Genomic DNA, 17,839 nt, shown 5'->3' with positions numbered 1-17,839 from the left:
GCAGAGGACAAGAACCATTTGTTTCTCCCACCTCTGCTAATTAAATAGCCATTGCAGGCAGCTAGCTGAAAGGAAGATTGACTAACATGGTTGCATCAGTCAAGCTACACAAATAATTGTGTTGCTCAAGTCTCAGATGCTTCTGTGGCTCTGCTTTATCAAGGCTTCACTTTAAAACCAGCTCGTGGTGATTACCCAAGCAGCAAACATCCAACTGTAGCAGTTGCTCAGAAACTATTTGTTGAAATACAAGGCACTGACTGCCTGTTTCTGTCTGTTGGGGTTTTTTGTTTTGTTTTTAAACTTTTTCCTGCTCCGCAACCCCATTTTCCATCTGACATCCCTGTTTCAAAATCAAACTATGCTGATCCACAGGGACAGTCTCAGGACATTCAGAAACAGCTTTTCTGTTTCATTTTGGGGTTTTATTAGAGCTTCCCACTAGGCCCCTATGAATAGGAGATGTTTTCCCCCCCAAACATGATGAATTTAAAATTATTCCCCTGCTGCCTTTGCAGTGTCGCTCATGTGCTCCGTGGCCTAGGGACAATCTGCCATCAGCCTCGCTCCAAGCTAATGCTGTTTTGAAGCTGTGTGTTTTCCTACTTCCTCCCCAAAATCAGTCATCTTCACAGTTGCAGGTTTTAAAGTCTGTAACAGGGGAATATTACAGACACTCAAAGGCCCACATGCTGCAAAGGGGGATTAATCTAGGCAGATATATGTGTCCACATGGAATCTGCCTCATTTAGATGGTATTGCATGCGGCTCTTTTTCCAAAAGTCCTGTGGTGCTCATCAAGTGATCTAGGGCCAATGACTTCAGCACTCACATGAGGATTACTCATCTAATTAGGGGGTTTGCAGGCCTGCCCCTGCGTTTCTATGCACTGTTAATGTCATTGTGCTGACTTCTAGAACATGTGTCATTTAGTGACTGTCTCTAGGGTTTGTTTTTCTTTGTCTTTTCTCCAGTAGATTTGACCCCAAAAGGTAGCAGCAGCATTAATCACATATCATAGAAGCATAGGCTTGGTTTGGAAGGGACCTTAAAAATCATCTAGTTCCAAGCCCCCTGCCATGGGCAGGGACACCTTCCACTAGACCAGGTTGCTCCCAGCCCCATCCAACCTGGCCTTGAACACTGCCAGGGAGGGGGCAGCCACAGCTTCTCTGGGCAACCTGGGCCAGGGTCTCACCATCCTCACAGGAAAGAATTTCTTCCTAATATCTCATCTAAATCTCCCCTCTCGGTTTAAAACCGTTCCTCGTCGTCCTGTCACTACTTGCCCTTGTAAAAAGTCCCTCTCCAGCTTTCCTGTAGCCCCTTCAGGTACTGGAAGGTGCTAGAAGGTCTCCCCGGAGCCTTCTCTTCTCCAGGCTGAACAGCCACAGCTCTCTCAGCCTGTCTCCATAGCAGAGGTTCTCCAGCCCTCTGGGCATCTCCGTGGCCTCCTCTGGACTCGCTCCAACAGCTCCGTGTCCTTCTTGTGTTGGGGGCCCCAGAGCTGGACGCAGCACTGCAGGGGGGTCTCCCGAGAGCGGAGCAGAGGGGCAGAATCCCCTCCCTCGCCCTGCTGGCCACGCTGCTGGTGATGCAGCCCAGGACAATGTTGACCTTCTGGGCTGCGAGCACAACGCGAATGAAGCTGTTCTGTGCACAAACGCCGTTAAGTTTAGAGTGTAAATTTTGTACAGAAGGCAAAACGAGCCCCTTCAAAGGACCGTTTGGCCCAGGAGGCAGAGCGGAGGGCTGCCGGGTGTCCCGGGCCGGCAGACAGCGGGGCCCCGGGCCCTTCTCCCCGCCACACCGCGCCCTCCCACGCCCCAGCCCCGCGCCCACCCCAACGCCAGAACCGGACCCCCGCAGCCCCGTGTCGCTCTGTCCCCTCCCCATAACGCTGCGGCAGCGATGAGCCCCCAGCTGTTCCCAGCCCCCCCCAGATGTGCCCCCCCAACCGCTGCCCGGGCTCGTCTGATGCAACCACAACATCACCACGTGGCCACGAACAGCTGTTCCCCGCCGCCAGCCAATAGCAGCGGGTTCCGCCAACCCCGGAGGCGGGGCCATCCCGCCTGCCCCCGGCGGATTGGTCGATCCGCGAGTCCATCGGCGGGTTGGGCGGGCCCTCTGGCGCGGCGCGGGCCAATGGGAGGCGGCCCCGCCCCTGGCCGCCGCCAGCGCCGCGGAGCGGGCCGGGCTTGGCGCGGGGGAGGCGCCGCCGCCGCGGGGGCCGGAGCGGGCCGAGCCGCCGCGCCCGCTCCATGGAGGCCGCGGCCCAGGCCCCGGCGGGGCCCGCGGCGCTCAGCTGCTTCTCCTACAACCAGGACTGCACGTAAGCGGGGCGGGAGCCGCGGGGCGGGGGGCGACGGCAGCGCGGCGGTGGCCGGGGGGGGCTGGCCCGGCCCCGGGCTGGTCCAACAGTCCCCACGGGGCGTGACAGGCCCTACGGGACCCCCGCTGGGGTCCCCTACAGGGACGACCCCGTCTGCGGTGACCCCCATGGGACCCCCACGAGGATCCGGCGCCGGGGGGCTCTGGGCGAGGCTCCTCGCCCCGCACGGGGCTGGCCCGGGGGGATCCCCGGCCACACACGGCCTTGCCCCGCTCTGGGGGGGCTCCTGGCTCTCCGTAGGCATCCTCCGGTGCCCCCCGGTTCGGTCTCTGGGAGTCCAAGGGAGGCAGCACATTCAGAGGAGTCACGGTGGTGGGTTTTTTTACCCCCCCCAGCAGTTTAGGAAGCATTTTTGGATGGGCAGAGAAGTGACTTCCTCCGAGGGCTTTGTCTGCTGACCTGTGCTGTGGCCGCTTTGCAGGTGGCAAAGTCGCCCAGGGCTCCCTGCCAAGACCCCAGGCAGGCTCTTGGTGAGCAGCCTGTGCTCAAGTACCACCCCAGCACCACCTCCAGACAACGGAGGGTTTCCTTGGAGCCTCTCGCCCTTACACCATTGCTAACCTGTGGTTTACCTGCCTCAAAGCCGATCATTTAAGAACCATTTCCCGGTGGGATAACAAACATCCCGAAGCAGTGAGCTGCACACAGTGTCTGGAAATTGTAGCCCAGAGCCAAGGTTCAGCCCAGGTCATGGGGTACAAGATAAGAATCACAGATACCAGTCTCACACCTGGAAATATCTTTACCTTTGCAGCACTGCTTTGCATTTATTGTGTCTAAACAAAGTGCTTTGATGGGTGGCAATGCCCTGCTGACATGAACCTGCTGGCTACCACAGACGCTGTGTTGGCATTCTGGGCTGGCTGCTGATTTAAGACCTAGATGTTGCTGCTTACTATATCAGGAACTGAGCAGAGCCAGCACTTGGCATGACTGCGCCTTGCACTACATGCCTGCACCCACTGCCAGTGAGAGCAAAGCTTCCACAGCCCTCACAGGTCAGTGTACATGGATCAGGTCCTCGCTTAGGAAGCTGCTCCCCTTTGTGTCCCAAAGGTCCTGTCTGCAGCCTCCCAGGTGCAGAAATGCCTGTTTGTTCCTCCAGCAGCCACAGGACCATATGAATGGGTGACAGTTTGCTGTCTCCCTTCTTTAGGCTGCAGTAGCCTCGGAAAGCAGGATTCTTAGGTTTGTTACTTTATATGCTTTACGTTGAGAGTGGAAACTGAAGTTGTGCTTTCACAGATCACTGTACCAGGAAATACTGGTTTTCCCTAGATGCAGGGACTCTTGCTATCACCTGGATGCCACAAGACCTAAACTAGCAACTTGTCTTGTCTTTGCAGCTCCCTGGCAATTGGAACCACAACTGGATACAGGCTTTTCTCCTTAAGTTCTGTGGAGCAACTGGACCAGGTCCACGAAAGCAGTAAGTCTCCTGTTTTGCTGCGGTGGCATATTGACCAGACTTTACCTGTCTTACTGCACTTCAGTCTGCCGTGAGGGGCAGATTCTGCTCACTGCTGTTGCAGAGGTGGCATCTGTTTCTGCTGTACCCATATCAAAGGAGGAACAGCTCTGGTATTGCCCTGTGCACAGCAGCCTTTAGAGTGAGCTACAGCCTTGGAGAAACTTCTGAACAGTCAGCAGTACTTTAACAAGGTCAAAGGACTCCCACAATTTTAGAGTCCAGCTTCTTTTTCACTGCTATCAGTCTGACAGCAGCAGCTCCTGCAAACCAGCATTCAGAGGTAGTTTACCACTAGCATGTTTCAGATACATGAGCAGGAGACTGCAGACTCCCAGCACAGATGCTGGATAACTCACTGGCTTTTAGTCCAATGTGGTATTTACAAGCAAGATGTTTTTATCATGTTTCCCATGTAAGGTCATTCACAGCAGGCTTTCAGCTATTAGCTGTGCTCAGAGCAGCATGCAATGCACTCAACAGCCCAGAACAAGTCAGGCCTCATGCAGCACATACTCTAGTCTGGTCCAGGCCATGGCCAGAAGTGTTGCAGTTAAGGTGCACTAAAGACACACCTCACAGCTGGGATATGCTAGTCTCTCTCCACTGAATATAGAGGGAGCCTCAGCAACCAGATAAAACTGCACCATCTAGAACAAAGTCCAGGCTCCTTTCCTCTTTACCTCACAGGCTAACTCAGCTGCTATACAGCAGCAAGCCATAGACTTATTTTTTAAAGCATTTAGGAGTTTGGATTGCCCTCAGTCAAACCCAAGAGAAACAGATCCGTGCTGATGACACACTCAAGGTGATGGGCTGAGACATAAGCAGTCCCACATCATGGCTGTGGAGCAGTCCCTATACCTCCAACACAGCCCAAGCTCTGAACACCATTCAGGGCTACCTACACCAGAAGTCATAGTCCCTGATGATTTAGGTACAGGTCCACCAGGACCATTGTAATGGTGCCTTCTCTACACAACAGGAGTCATCCCAAACACAGTCTCTGTAAGACATACCACACCACTGTTCACCACAGCCATGCTGGAGCTCTCTAGAGACCACAACCCCAATAACAGGGAGGGATTAAACATGTCAGCCTTCCCTGAGGAGGCCAGGAAAAAAATCAGACACCATGCAGAATAAAGAGAGTTACACATAGCTTGCTTCTTACCTCAGTAAGCTCCAGCTTCTTTACTCCCTCCAGGAAAACCCCTGACCAAGTTGTGTGAGCTCCTCCTTTTTATATCCCCTTCCCAAGGATTAACTACAGCTGGAGGGCCCAAGGATTAGCTTCAGCTGGAGGGTCCTGCCCAGGAGAGGCACAACAGCACTGTCCAAGGGGGCTGGCTTAAATTCTGCTTTCAGGGGATATCCATTAACCCCTTCCTGCTCTGTCCTAAATGCTTTGTGCCAGGTATTAGAAATTTTTAACAAAAGCAGATGTTGAACACCTTAGCACTGAGCGTTCCAGCCCAGTTCACTCTTGAGTCTTACTTGTTGCTGCAATCAAACCAACCATAAGCCAAGCTAAAGGCTCTGTCTCGCTTTCCTTCTGTACCCAGATGAAATCCCAGATGTTTACATCGTGGAGCGTCTGTTCTCCAGCAGCCTTGTGGTTGTGGTCAGTCATGCCAAGCCACAGCAAATGAATGTCTACCACTTCAAGAAAGGGACAGAGATCTGCAACTATAGCTATTCCAGTAATGTACTGTCCATCCGTCTGAATCGTCAGGTGAGAAGCTGGGGAAGGGGGTTAGCCAGGTTGTCCCACTCTGGCTCTTTGCTGGTGTTGACTTTCCAGCTGGGTCCCCGCTGCCTAGCAGAACAGCAGCAGCCCGGGGAGGTTTGCACAGAGACTGTGAAGAGAGACAGGAGGGGTTGGTACCTGTCCTCCCCTTCCAGCTTCAGTTCAGGCTTGGTGACCTCTGACAGAGGAGCAGGATGGCTGTGGGTATCATCTGCTGCAACTGTTTGCTTCAGGAAAATGAAGCTAAGTCCTTGTTTTCGTAGCAGTTACACAAAGGCTTTTTGTAATCTGCCTTCTTGCCTATTCAGCACAGAGCTCTGCCAAAAAAACACCTTTTCATCTTCCTCCCTCCCTTGGATTCCACATCCTGACTTCAGGCCCACCTCTGCCATCTTGGTTGCAAATGAGACCTTCAAAGCTGGTAACAAAACCCAGGAGTAACTTGAACTCCGTGCATGAGACGAAAGGCTGCTTCTCCAGTACTGCTAGGAGCCTTGTTTTATTTTTAAAGGTATAGAAAATATTCAGGCCACTTAGAAGGTGCCTTTTAGAGTGTTATTCTCTGAACTGACACAGCCTCATGCAGCCCTGAACCCTTTTGGAGGATTTTAAGTCATCTTTTCTTTTTGTCCATAATTATTTTCAAAGTATATGCCATAAGAAGCAGAGGACATTTTACAATGAAGAAATAAGCAGTCTCTGTAATTGTATATAATCAGCCTCTCCTCAGTTAGCAACAGTGAGTCCTGCAGTAAGGCTCTCCCATAAGGAAACTCTGGGTTGAGTTTCCAGTAAAGCTGTGTTTGACCAGAAGTTCCTGTACTACAATTAAATCTGTCCTAAATTGATTTTTTTCACTTAAACTTACAATGGAGCTGGCAAAATAAGGACTTCCTTTGAATTGCAGATAGATGTATATGTGTAAAAATAAACTGGGAGGTTCTGCTTAGCAGCTCGAGGAGATTAGTGTGAAAATAAAGTAAGTTCAGGCTTTTCCCCATGTGCTGCTCCAGAGATTGCCTGAAGATGATGCATAGGCCCAGCCTTGCATCCACGTTCCTTGGCTGCTTTATGAGCTTAGGTTCAAATCCTGGGCTGAGCTCATCCTCCAGCCATAGCACAGACAAACCTGGAGAGATTTGAAGATGCTACAGATAACTTGGGTAGACAGAAGAGAAATCACTGTTTCAGTCTGTGTTCAAGATTAAACTGGCAGCAATCAGGTTCTGCACGTGCTGTGACATTAAAAGTCCATAGAAGGCCAAATCCCATACGAGGCAAATACACAGGAAAATGGTGGCAAATAAAACAGGAACAGGTCTCAAACAGAGCGTGTTTTGATTTGCTCCCTCTGTGAAAAAGTCCTCGTGCAAACAAGCAAGTCCCTCAGCTGTTGTTGATCCATGGGAATGATTTGTTCCAAGCTCCATTATAACTCTCCAGTGTGTTAAGGTAGATCATGATTTGTCTTAAAGTGGGGATTAAGGCTGTGCTGTGGGACCGGTGAGAAGCTCTCCCATAACCTCCCTGGGTTTTCATTCACTGCTGAAACCCTGCTGAGCTCTTTGGAGAAGTTTGATACTTTTCCCTCGCTGTGTCCTCACCCAGCACATTTAAGTCCTCAACATACAACTCAGTAAACTAACCTGATTCATGTCAAACTGAAGGACTACAGAAAAACACTGGTGAGCAGTAACATTTTGTACAAGACGCAGTGCCTTGAGCCCTGCGTAGCAATCACAGCACCACTCACCTTCTCTGAGGCTCCGTCTGTGAGGATAAAACACATTCCTCATCTCCACAGGGTTTGCACTGACGTTAGCATGGGCTACAGGGCTGCGTGGAGGGCAGGAGGCAGAGAACCAGCCCTCCCCAACTCGTGGTGAGCTTGTCCAGGCCTCCTTCACCTGCTCACCTCCCACCCCCATCACTTTCCTGGACTTTGTCCCTGTCAGTGCCAGCATCTTTTGCTGTTGCTTTGCCATCATCTGGACACCTCCCTTCACCTGTACATCAATAGCAGCGTGTTTTGCAGTTCTGGGAAAGCACATGGTGGCTTTGCTGAAATCAGCTGTATAAATATTACTCTGACGGTCTCTGCTAGCAAGTTGATGCCTGTTACTGTAGAGAAGGCAAAGTCTTCCTGGAAATGCAAAATGGCTCTGACACAGCCCCAGATGCTGTGGTTAGCAGGAATAGAAGTGGGAAAGAGTTTGATCTGAGAGTAATGGTGGAGCAAGGCAAAGATTTTCTAATGTGGGTGTTTCAAGTTAGTGACTAAGCTCCACATTTAGATACTAAATAAGTGGCCTCATTTCTAAAGAGCTGGAGGCTTCCTGTACATGGATGCGGGTGCTCCAACTTCAGGAGCCTGGATGGAGTCTGGCCTTAACGTTTTTATTGGGAGGTTTTGAGCACTTCTGGACACTTGGCACTAGAGCAGGTGGAGCTGTGCACTCGCTGGGCTTAGAAAGCACAACCCTGCAGCGAGATCCACAGCCTGGTCCCAAAAAAAGCCTCTGTACAAAATGCCTCCGTGGTAACACGTAAAGATCTGGACCAAAGTGAAAAACAAAGCTGAGTGGTCCCAGAGATGGTGGCCCAGTGCTAAGGTTACAGCATTGGGCTTCCTTTTTGCTTTCTGCCTTTCCTCCCCATCACTTGGCAGCTCCTCTCTTGGCTGGGTGGGTGTTGCTGACGAGTTCGGCAGAAGAGGTACAAGCACATTAACTTGGAAACACCCTCCCCATCTGCCAAGATGGTGTAAATGTGACTGTCCCTGAACAAATGTTTCCCAGCCCAGTTTTTATGCAGTTCTGCAGGGCACATAAAGCAGAGTCTTGCCTGCTGATGCCGAATGGGAAAAGAAACATTAATTTGCTGAACAGATGCATTAGGTTTAGCAGCAGTGGGAGGCCCATCACCTAAATGTTCCCTCCCAAATCAGGAAAAAGTCAGGGCAAGGGGCACGTAGTCCCACCTGTAGGCATACGGACAAGCAGGACTGGCAGCCTCTCTGCTGCCTAGTCTTTATGATCAAAAAGTAATTTGCTGTGAAAATACCTGCAAAGAAAAGTTGGGGTAGGAAAGGAAGGCGATCGAGGGCCCATGGCTACGGTACAACCCTGATGTGTCTTCCTGTCCCTGGGGTCTGGGGATGTGGAAGATCAGCTCTTGGAGTGGCAGAGAAGAGGTCATGATGTTTTAGCTGCTTTCTAAAGCAACACCTGATGTAGGCAGCTCTCAAAAGCAGAGTCATACACAATCAAAGGTTATCCAGTGAGAGGGGATGGAGAAGCAGGAGAGATCATGTTTCTCTTACCTTTCAGTGCGTGAAAAATTCCTGTTGAGTTTTTCTAACAGTGAAGGTTTGGGTGTGTGAACTGGGGGAGCAGCAGACAGGCACCGTGCCCGTGCTGGTGAGGTTCTGTGCATGTCCCTTGTGTCCTTGCAGAGGCTGGTTGTTTGCCTGGAGGAGTCAATTTACATCCATAACATTAAGGACATGAAGCTTTTGAAGACGATTGTGGATACGCCTCCAAATACAACAGGTAAGCACAGAAAAACTGTGCGAGAGGGATAGATCAGCTCTGCAGGAGTTTTGTAGAGCCGCAACACTGATGTTAGAATTTAAACCAGCCTGTGGTTTGTGTATCCTAACTCAGCACTGGGGAGCCAGAAATGCATGGAAGCAGGCAGTTGGGCTTGGGAGAGCAGAAACCCTGCTCTGTCCTGAGCACATGCATCAGAGAGCAGCAATGGTCGGCATGGTTTGTCTTCACCTCCCAGGTTTGTTCCCTTCCTGGCCTCCCGCGGGATGTCCGTGCAGCTCCCAGCTTCCCGCAGTGTGCCTTTAGGCTCTTGCACAAGCACAAAGCTGTAAGGCAGGCCAGGACCGCAAGCTTTCCTCCACATATAAGACAACCTGAAACTCTTCCTTCAGGGCTCCCTGCCCTTCCTTCACCGTGCCCTGCACCAGGGAGTCCCGCGGCGTTTTTGCTGTCCAAAGGCACCCCGCTTCCCTGCGCTGCCGGCGTGAGTCAGCTCTGCAGCGTCACGCCGTGCCGCACTCCCTGCAGACCTGTGGTTAACCCAGGGTCTCTTTTGGCCACGGACATGCACTGCTCCGCTAAGGTAGAAAGCTCCTGTGATTACCTACGGGCTTGGGGTCAGCTCCCAAAGTGATTAGTGCTGTGAAGATCACCCAGGGCAGAAAACACAGCCAGGCACAGCGCTAATTCCCTGCCAGGGAGTTCCCAGGAGCCCGGGCTGCCACCTGATATTATCCCATATACGCTGCAAACCCAAGGGGCAGGGCAGGTGGCTCCAGGACAGATCCTCTCCGTGCGGTGTAGGGTGAATCCGGCTTTCCTGCTCATGGGAGAGGAGCTATTTTTAGGCACGGCGAGGGAAGCTTGGCCGAGCGCCTGCGGCAGCGCTGCCGTGATATCCCGGCCGGTCGCAGGCTGCAGCGTCGTTTCACGGGTGGTTGGTTGGGAAGTTGCTGATGTGCTCACGGCTGGCTTCTGGCCTTTCAAGGGATGCTCCTCCGGCAGCTCCCCTGACCTACTTCAGGTCTCAACAGATGGCATCTCCATGTGGATCAAACATACTAAATACTGCAAATATAATTAAAGTTTAAAACTTTCCCGAGAAAGCCCAGCAGCGGCAGGAAGGGCAGGGGTAGCCAGGCCTGAAGCTGTTCTGCAGTGGGGCTCGGTGGTTTAAGAGCAACAGCAATCAGCCCTCGCTGGGCCAGGACTAGGCTGCTCTGGATCACAGAACTTCATAGGGGCTTGATTTTTTAAAATCCTTTTACCGCAGCAGCTGTCATTGAAATGAGCTGAGTGGCAAGCGCTGTGCCACGCGTGCTCCCTTTGTCCCTGGACCATCTGCTTTGGTCCCAAGCTTGACCCTGACCTCCAGGAGGCCAAGGCAGTCCAGCCTCTCCACTCTTTGGACAACCCTTTTTGGAGCGGGGATCTGTGGTGATGGGGTGTAGGATCACACAGCAAGCGTGCCACCCCCCCCCCCAGAAATGTGCACCACAGGCATGGTAACACCAGCACGGTGAGGACTGGGATTTGCTGCACACCCAGTGGCCAGTCGCAGTGAGATCCCTGACTGCTTCCTGGCCAGCATCTGGCTCCTGGTCCAGCCTCCTCCATGCAGGAGAGGAAAATGCCCACAGCAGGCGAGCCTGTTGTTTTTCACGTGTGCTCAAACATGTTGTTTTTCATGTGGCTCATGTCAGGGGCACGATTTGCACCGAGGAGGTTGCAGTGCTCACGCTGATGTGTGTGCCATGGGGACACACCTCAGGGATGACTGCAGCTTTGGAAACCACCTCATGTGGCTTCCCCCAAGCCCCAGATCCGCCTTGGACCTGCTGGCTTGGGGGCAAGGCCAAGCTCCTCTGATGCAGTAGCTTTTTTCTGTACTGCTTGAGGCAGCCACCTGCGATGTGGCATTCCCAGAGGTGCCATCCTGTGCCCGCTGCTGCATGCACCAACCGTTATCAGGGCTGTGGGGCTGCCGAGAGCAGAGGAGCATCTTCAAAGGCTGCCCGCGTCCCTTGTAATCCTCGTTCTTCGTGCTTCCCTGAGGTCAGCCCAGTACACTCGCATGTGTGTTTTCCCCTGGCCTGGTTTCCCGGCCGCCTCTCCCAGCCCGGCACGGCGCAGAGGCAGCGGGTGACTCACACCAGCCGCTCAGAGCTTGCTTTGTTTAGCTTGAGCGTTCTCTTGATCCTCCGCTTAGAGAAAGGGCTGTGCTGATCCCCCCCTGGGCTGCCTGGACTGGGAGAAGTCCATCCTGAAAAGACACCCTTGCTCATCACGAGCAGTGTCTGGGCTCTCTCTGCCTTCCTCCTATCCCTCCCTCTTTGGGTGCCTTCGCTGCTGCTGCGCCTCTTCTCCCCTGTACATGCCGTCCCCGGCATGATGTAAATGCCTCTGATTGATGGGGAGCGGATCCCCGGGGCCCCTGGCCGATCCTGCAGCTCCTGGCTCCGCTGCGGTCTCTTTGTTTAGTTATAAACAATGACCTAAAACGAGAGCTTCAGCCGATCCTTCCCTGCCGCTGGGCCCGGGCCAGGGCCGTGTCCTGACACGGCATGTGTGCGCCTCCGTGCCTATAGTGCATGTGTGCGGGCATCCTGTTTGGGGACTCTGGCAGCCTTTAGCCCCGCGGCTTCCTCCGCACGGGGGACTAGGTGGGACCCCCTGGCCGGGGCCAGGAAGCTCAGGTCGTGCTGAAGCCTTGAGTCGGATTTGGGAGGAGTGTGAGCACGCGGACGTGGTGCAGGAAGCAAGTGAGACCCGTTTCTGTATGTGACAGGATTCACCGTGACGGGTCCTCAGGCAGCGGCAGGAACGAGAGGCAGGAAGAGATGCTCTTTCCCGAGGTCACCTGGGGGACAGGCGGATGGACACGTCCATCCATCCCTGTCTCATCCCGTAATTCCTGCTCGCTTTGAAAGGGACGTTTGGGAACATTTATGCTCATGTTGGCAGAAAAAACAGATGGCTGTTATGGGGCAGAATTCCCCCTGTGCTTAAAATTTAGCTAGCTTCAAGTTCCTTGTCAGCCGGAAGCTCCCTGCACAACTCTGGCATTTGCTCTTTCTCCGCTTCCCTTTTCCATTTGGAGAAGAAGCAAATGGCGCTGCCCAGCCCCACACCGCTGCCTCACCGTGCCCACCTTCCCCAGGCTTCATACCGGGGCTGCGCCCGCGCTGCTCCTCTGAGCTTCTGACCCAGCACCTCCACCCTGCGCACATCTGGAGGTGCCCAGATGTGCCTGGACAGGAGTCCTGTTAGCCCAGAGACCAAGGTGGCCCTTGCTGTGTCTCACGCACCTATTCTTGCCTTCTCCAAGGAGATGGTTAAGGGGGAGAAGCCAAGCCCGCGCCCAAAGCAGGAGCTGGGCTCCTTCTGCGCGGGGTTTGGGGGGGATGGTGGTGGGGTGAGGGGAGCCGTACTGTCCCATACCAGCAGGTGTCCCCATGGCCGAGGCATTGCCAGCGCGGGGCCGGACACTGCCCCAAAATGAGACAGCGCCTGAACCCCCTGCCGTGTCCGTGGCCGCCTTTCTGTTCTCCCTTCTCCACCAACAAACAACCTCAGCTGCGTCCTTCTCGCCTTGCCAGGTCTGTGCGCTCTCTCGATCAACCACGCCAACTCCTACTTGGCTTATCCCGGCAGCGCGACCAGCGGAGAGATCGCGCTTTACGACGGAAATACTTTGGTAAGTGCGAAGCTCGCCCGTTTGGATACCGGCGGGGACTGAAAACAAACAGAACCGCAGCAAAGCCAACGGGGCCTTGGGGAGGGATGAATAAACACACTGAGACAGACTGCAAGGGAATTGCCCAGGGCAGGCACGTTCCCCATCCCCATCTCCCGCTATGGGATATTAAGGGAAACGTGACCCGTTACCCTGCAGCCTGAGGGCTGCTGCCAGGCTGACACAGGGCTTCCTATAGAGGGTTCCTATAGGGCCTTCAGCAGCGTATCCCATGGGATTGGTGAGACCAGGGTGGCTCAGGGAGGCCTGGAGCTGCTCCAGGCACAGGACCTGGAGCAGCTGCTTTGCTACTCTGCGGGCTGGAAGGGATACCAGGCCCGAAGTCACGGAGAGGGTGAGGTGTCCAAAGCCCCCCTCAGGAAATCTGTCCCTGGCTGGAAGCAAGGTCATGATTATCTGCTGTTTATGCCAGGGCTTTGGATTACATAAGGCTGTCGCTCTGTACGTGCAGCGGGAGCTAAGGATCTGCAGCAGGGGAGGAGCAGAGCACAAGGGGAAAACACGCTGCTGCTGTGAGAGGTACTAGCGGGGGCCCGGGCTCCCTGCAGGCATCGGGGTGGTGTCGTTGCAGCAGGATTTGCTTACAGCCGAGTGAGCTGCAGGGAGGCCAGCTCTGCCTCTGCACAAGGGAATGCCAGGCTTTGGAGAGGGCACGGTGGTGCTCCAGCAGCCTGGAGAGGTGGGGAGCTGAGGACCTCTGCCCCTGAAAGGAGCTTTCTGTAATCACAGTGGCCATAGTAGGTGGAGAGTGAGCTCAAGGCAGGGCAGAGATAAGAAATGCTGAGGATGTTGAAGCGATACCACGCGTGTGATACGATCCCATGATAGGGTGCGAGGCAGGGAACACCCTGCCCTTGCGCAGTCCGAGGAGCAACACATCTCTCTGCACTCACATTACCTTCTGCCCTACAGAAAACAGCCTGCACGATCCCTGCCCATGACGGGCCTCTGGCTGCTCTCGCCTTCAACTGCACCGGCTCGAAGCTGGCAAGTGCTTCTGAAAAAGTGAGTGAGTGCTGCTGCGAGCACCCGCCCGCGGCTGGCAGGGGGGTCCCAGCCAGCGCAGCTGCCTGGAGCATGGCGAGCCGGACCTCTGAGCTGCCTGTGCTTAAACACAGCCAACAGAGGAGGGGCACTGAAAGGACTCTGACTTGTGAGAGGCCAGTGTATGGGGTTCAGATTGACCCTGGCTGGCAAACAGGAGGGGCCTTTGCCCGTCCTGAGTTTCCTGGGTGTGTCAGAGAAAGGGCTCGCGCTCTTTGCCCTGCTCCTGCGTGATCTTTCCCTTTGCATTTTTTGCAGGGCACAGTCATTCGTGTATTTTCCATTCCTGGTGGGCAAAAGCTCTATGAATTCCGGCGAGGGATGAAAAGGTCAGTTCATTCTTCTGTCGGTGACAAGTATACAGCGGGCTCCCGGAGCAGGAATGTTAACACAGGGACAGGGCAACGTCAGATCCTGGTGGCTTTGGCATCTTTTGCAGAAAGAAAACAAGAGCGAGCGTATCAGATAGAAATGTCATTGTGCCAGACAGCCACGCTGCGCCCAGCTGCCTCGGGCAAGTTTAGTGATTCAATTCAGTGTCACAGAACAGGGTGACTGCAGAGAACAGAGGTAGATCCTGTCCATTTGCTCTGTCCTTTCTTGTTTCTCACTTGAAATAATGAAGTCCCCAGAGCTGTCATCCCAACTCTTGCCCTCTCAAAGAAGGTGTTTTGAAGCTACTGAGTCATTTGCACAGAGCCCAAGTCTCGATGACGGGGATGGGCTGTTGCTGCCCTTCTGCAGGCTCCCTCAGATGTTTTCAGTAGATCTTTTCCTGACTTTTCCCTCTTCCCCATCCCTGACCTGCCTGTGATTTTACACGCACTTCTGCAAGGACAAAAACTGCCGTGACCGAGACACCCCGGCCCTGCTGAGCCTGCACAGGAGGAGATGCCGCATGTATCTGGCTACCCAGCGCTTTGGATATCCTCCCTGGCCTTTGCAGTACCAGAAGCTTTAGATGCTGCAGTGAGGCCGGCACAGATGTTCGCTCCACAGACAGCTCTGTGAGCAAGGACATTTCCACCTCTCTGGCTGTTTGTCGCTACCTTGAGGCTGCTCCCAGCTCTGCTGAGCAAAGGGATTAGGGAAATGCTGGTCAGTCAGCCCGCAGGCTCCGCAGCAGCCAGGCAGGGTGCTCCTCGCCGTGTATGGGTCTCCTTCCTCCTCGTCCTCTTCTCTGTGAGCAAAACTGAGCAGTTCCCCTTGAGTGGTATGCCCCATGAAGTGACCAGTCCTGTCTTTGCCTGGCCCTAGGTATGTGAACATCAGCTCTCTGGTGTTCAGCATGGATTCCCAGTTCCTCTGTGCTTCCAGCAACACGGAGACCGTGCACATCTTTAAACTGGAGCATCTCACTGACAGGTGAGGGTTAGCCTGGGTTAACCTGCCTGCCCCGGGGGTGTCTCTGCTTCAGACATCAGCCTTTCTGCAGCTGGCCTCCATTTCCTCACCACATACTTTCCATGAGCAATACCAGCTGCAAACCATCTCTTTGGCTTTGAGGGTTGTGGGATTCACTCCTTGGAAAAGCCACACACTGCATCCCTGCTGCCAGCCCCCCCAGACCTGCTCTGGGTTCATTAGCTGTCCCCTGCCTCCTTCCCGTGTATCCAGCTAGGCTGGTGCACAATGTGTGCAGGTGCTCCAAAGAAAGCCTGAGATCAGGATCATTTTCGCTGTTCCTGGTCTGTTTTGTCCCGGCTGATTGCCACAGCCCTACTGATGCTGCTTTGTAACCCCCTCAGCCGACCAGAAGAGCCTCCTACCTGGAGTGGTTACATGGGAAAGATGTTCCAGGCTGCTACCAACTACCTCCCTGCTCAGGTATCAGGCATGATGAACCAGGATCGAGCCTTTGCCACTGTCCGCCTGAACATCTCCGGACAAAGGAACATCTGTGCCCTCTCCACGTATGTATTGACATCTGCAGCCCCTCTGCCACGCCAGCCCGTGAGCAGACACAACTATCTCTGCAGAACACCACCACTGTGGCCCCTTATCTTGCACCCGTGCCTGCAGAGCACACAGCACGGGTGCGTGCTGTATCTGTGTGCGAGTGCAGACGTGGTTGGACTCATGATGCTTTTCTCATTAGGATTCAGAAGCTGCCTCGGCTGTTGGTGACTACGTCAGATGGACATCTCTATATCTATAACTTGGACCCGCAAGATGGAGGGGAGTGTGTCTTAATTAAGAAACACAGGTAAATATACCTTCAGACGCATCTGATACAGAGGCTGATCTTTTAAAAAATTGAGGGAAATGTCACCTGAAAGCACAAAATGGAGCTGTAGCTGCCTGATCCAACAGAGGTGGGTGGGAACCACGTCAGCAGGCAGGGACGTGGGGCTTCTTATGGAAGGAACCAGAGACATCTCAGCTCCCCAGGCAGCTGTGGGACATCTCAGCTTAGCAGAGGTGGGCAGGCTGTGCCTTGGGAGATGCCTCCAGCAGCAGAGCACTGACCACCATGTGGCAGGAGAGCAGAGCACCTTCTCCAGGCGTGAGTGGGTGCTGGAGAGCTGACTTTGGGGGTAGGATGGTGCGGAGCGAGCTGGGAGCTTCCATAAACAAAACCCCACACAGATGCACGCCTGCAGGCATGCAGTGCCCGAGCAGAGCCTTCCGTGCTGCTGTTCGGTTTGTGTGTGAATTTGATTAAGCCCTTAACCCCCTCCACACGCACATCTGGGCTACTTGGCTCCAGATGTGAAGCCTTTGGGGTGGGGTGCGATGTAACATGTGCTCTGAGCCGGGAGGTGGCTGACAGCCAGGAAAATGCCAGCAGTTTCTTGAAAAGCCACAAAACAACAGCGCTTCAAAGCTGCGCTGTCCAGCGTGCTCCGGCCGCCCCGCCGCCTGCAGACACCGCTGACGCCCGCCTGCTCCCGGCCCGGAGCGGCCGGCCAGAGCTGCCAGGCCAGCTTTGTATGTGGGTTCCTCTTAGCATCAGAGGACTGAAAAGGGCCCTTGGGTCATGAGTTATGTTACATCATACTATATCTCTGCTCAAACTCCATCCGAAACTAGCCAGGGCTGCTTTTCCCATCTAGTCCGGTCCTGTTGGAAGCCCTTTGGAGCCCCCTCTGTGATTAGAAACACTGTTTGCCTTTGTAACCTAAAGCTTTTGTGGTCAATCTGTTCCCTTCTATTCTCGTGCCAGCATTGTCCTCTAGCTGAAGTAGTGCTTTCCCTATCTTCTGCTTCCCCCCACTGCTCTACTTGCAGAGCACAATGTTCTCCTCTGCAGCGCTGCTAGGGCTGCAGGCAGTGCCTAGATGCGGCGATGCAGATGGGTGATGTCCTTCCAGCAGACGTGGATGCATGTCCTTGTCTTAGGCGGTGCTGGGGGAGGAGTGGTTGGGATCAGAACTAACTCTTCTCCCCTCTCTTGCTCCTGTACACTCAGTCTGCTTGGCTCAGGAAAGATGGAGGAGAACAAAGAAAACGACCTTCAGCCTCCATTACCTCAATCTTATGCAGCAACTGTAGCCAGACAAAGTACAGTGCCTTCAACTTCGACCATGCCAGGTAAGCATCGCGTCTGCCCTTAGGCAGAAGCAAGAATGCTACCTGGGGCAATGTGGAAAGTCTCCCATCTTCCAGGGGTTCAACCAGAAACACACTTGTGCAGCGCACACTGGGGCAGGAGGACTCTCTGGAGCTCGCCTGCTTCATCCCCTGCCCCAAAACAAGCCGGGCGTTTTCTGCTCTGCTTCCTGGGACCCCCAGCGCTTCTCCTGCTGCAGAGCTGCACCACAAATGGGCCCACCAGCAGAGCAGTAACCACATCCGAGCTTTGCAGTTTGTCAGCCAGCAGCTGCTGCCAGGCTGGTTTCCAGGAGTTGAGACCGTGGGTGGAGAAGTCAGA

General features: G+C 54.0%; 1 protein-coding gene across 1 annotated transcript in view; it reads left to right on the top strand.

Annotated features, from left to right (window-relative positions):
- The first annotated feature begins 2,227 nt into the window (after positions 1-2,227).
- Positions 2,228-17,839, top strand: part of WIPI1 (WD repeat domain, phosphoinositide interacting 1) — a 21,077-nt gene continuing 5,465 nt past the window's right edge. The window contains exons 1-11 of the mRNA XM_068413377.1: positions 2,228-2,335; positions 3,742-3,824; positions 5,429-5,598; positions 9,068-9,164; positions 12,764-12,861; positions 13,834-13,926; positions 14,224-14,294; positions 15,223-15,330; positions 15,714-15,878; positions 16,064-16,171; positions 17,378-17,499. Of these exons, the coding sequence (XP_068269478.1) occupies positions 2,265-2,335; positions 3,742-3,824; positions 5,429-5,598; positions 9,068-9,164; positions 12,764-12,861; positions 13,834-13,926; positions 14,224-14,294; positions 15,223-15,330; positions 15,714-15,878; positions 16,064-16,171; positions 17,378-17,499 (1,186 nt within the window). The 5' untranslated portion in view covers positions 2,228-2,264. The remainder of the gene's footprint in view (positions 2,336-3,741; positions 3,825-5,428; positions 5,599-9,067; positions 9,165-12,763; positions 12,862-13,833; positions 13,927-14,223; positions 14,295-15,222; positions 15,331-15,713; positions 15,879-16,063; positions 16,172-17,377; positions 17,500-17,839) is intronic.

The sequence above is a fragment of the Nyctibius grandis genome, chromosome 15, assembly GCF_013368605.1.
Source record: "Nyctibius grandis isolate bNycGra1 chromosome 15, bNycGra1.pri, whole genome shotgun sequence".
Classification (NCBI taxonomy): domain Eukaryota; kingdom Metazoa; phylum Chordata; class Aves; order Nyctibiiformes; family Nyctibiidae; genus Nyctibius; species Nyctibius grandis.
This window is presented reverse-complemented; position numbering and strand designations above follow the sequence as displayed.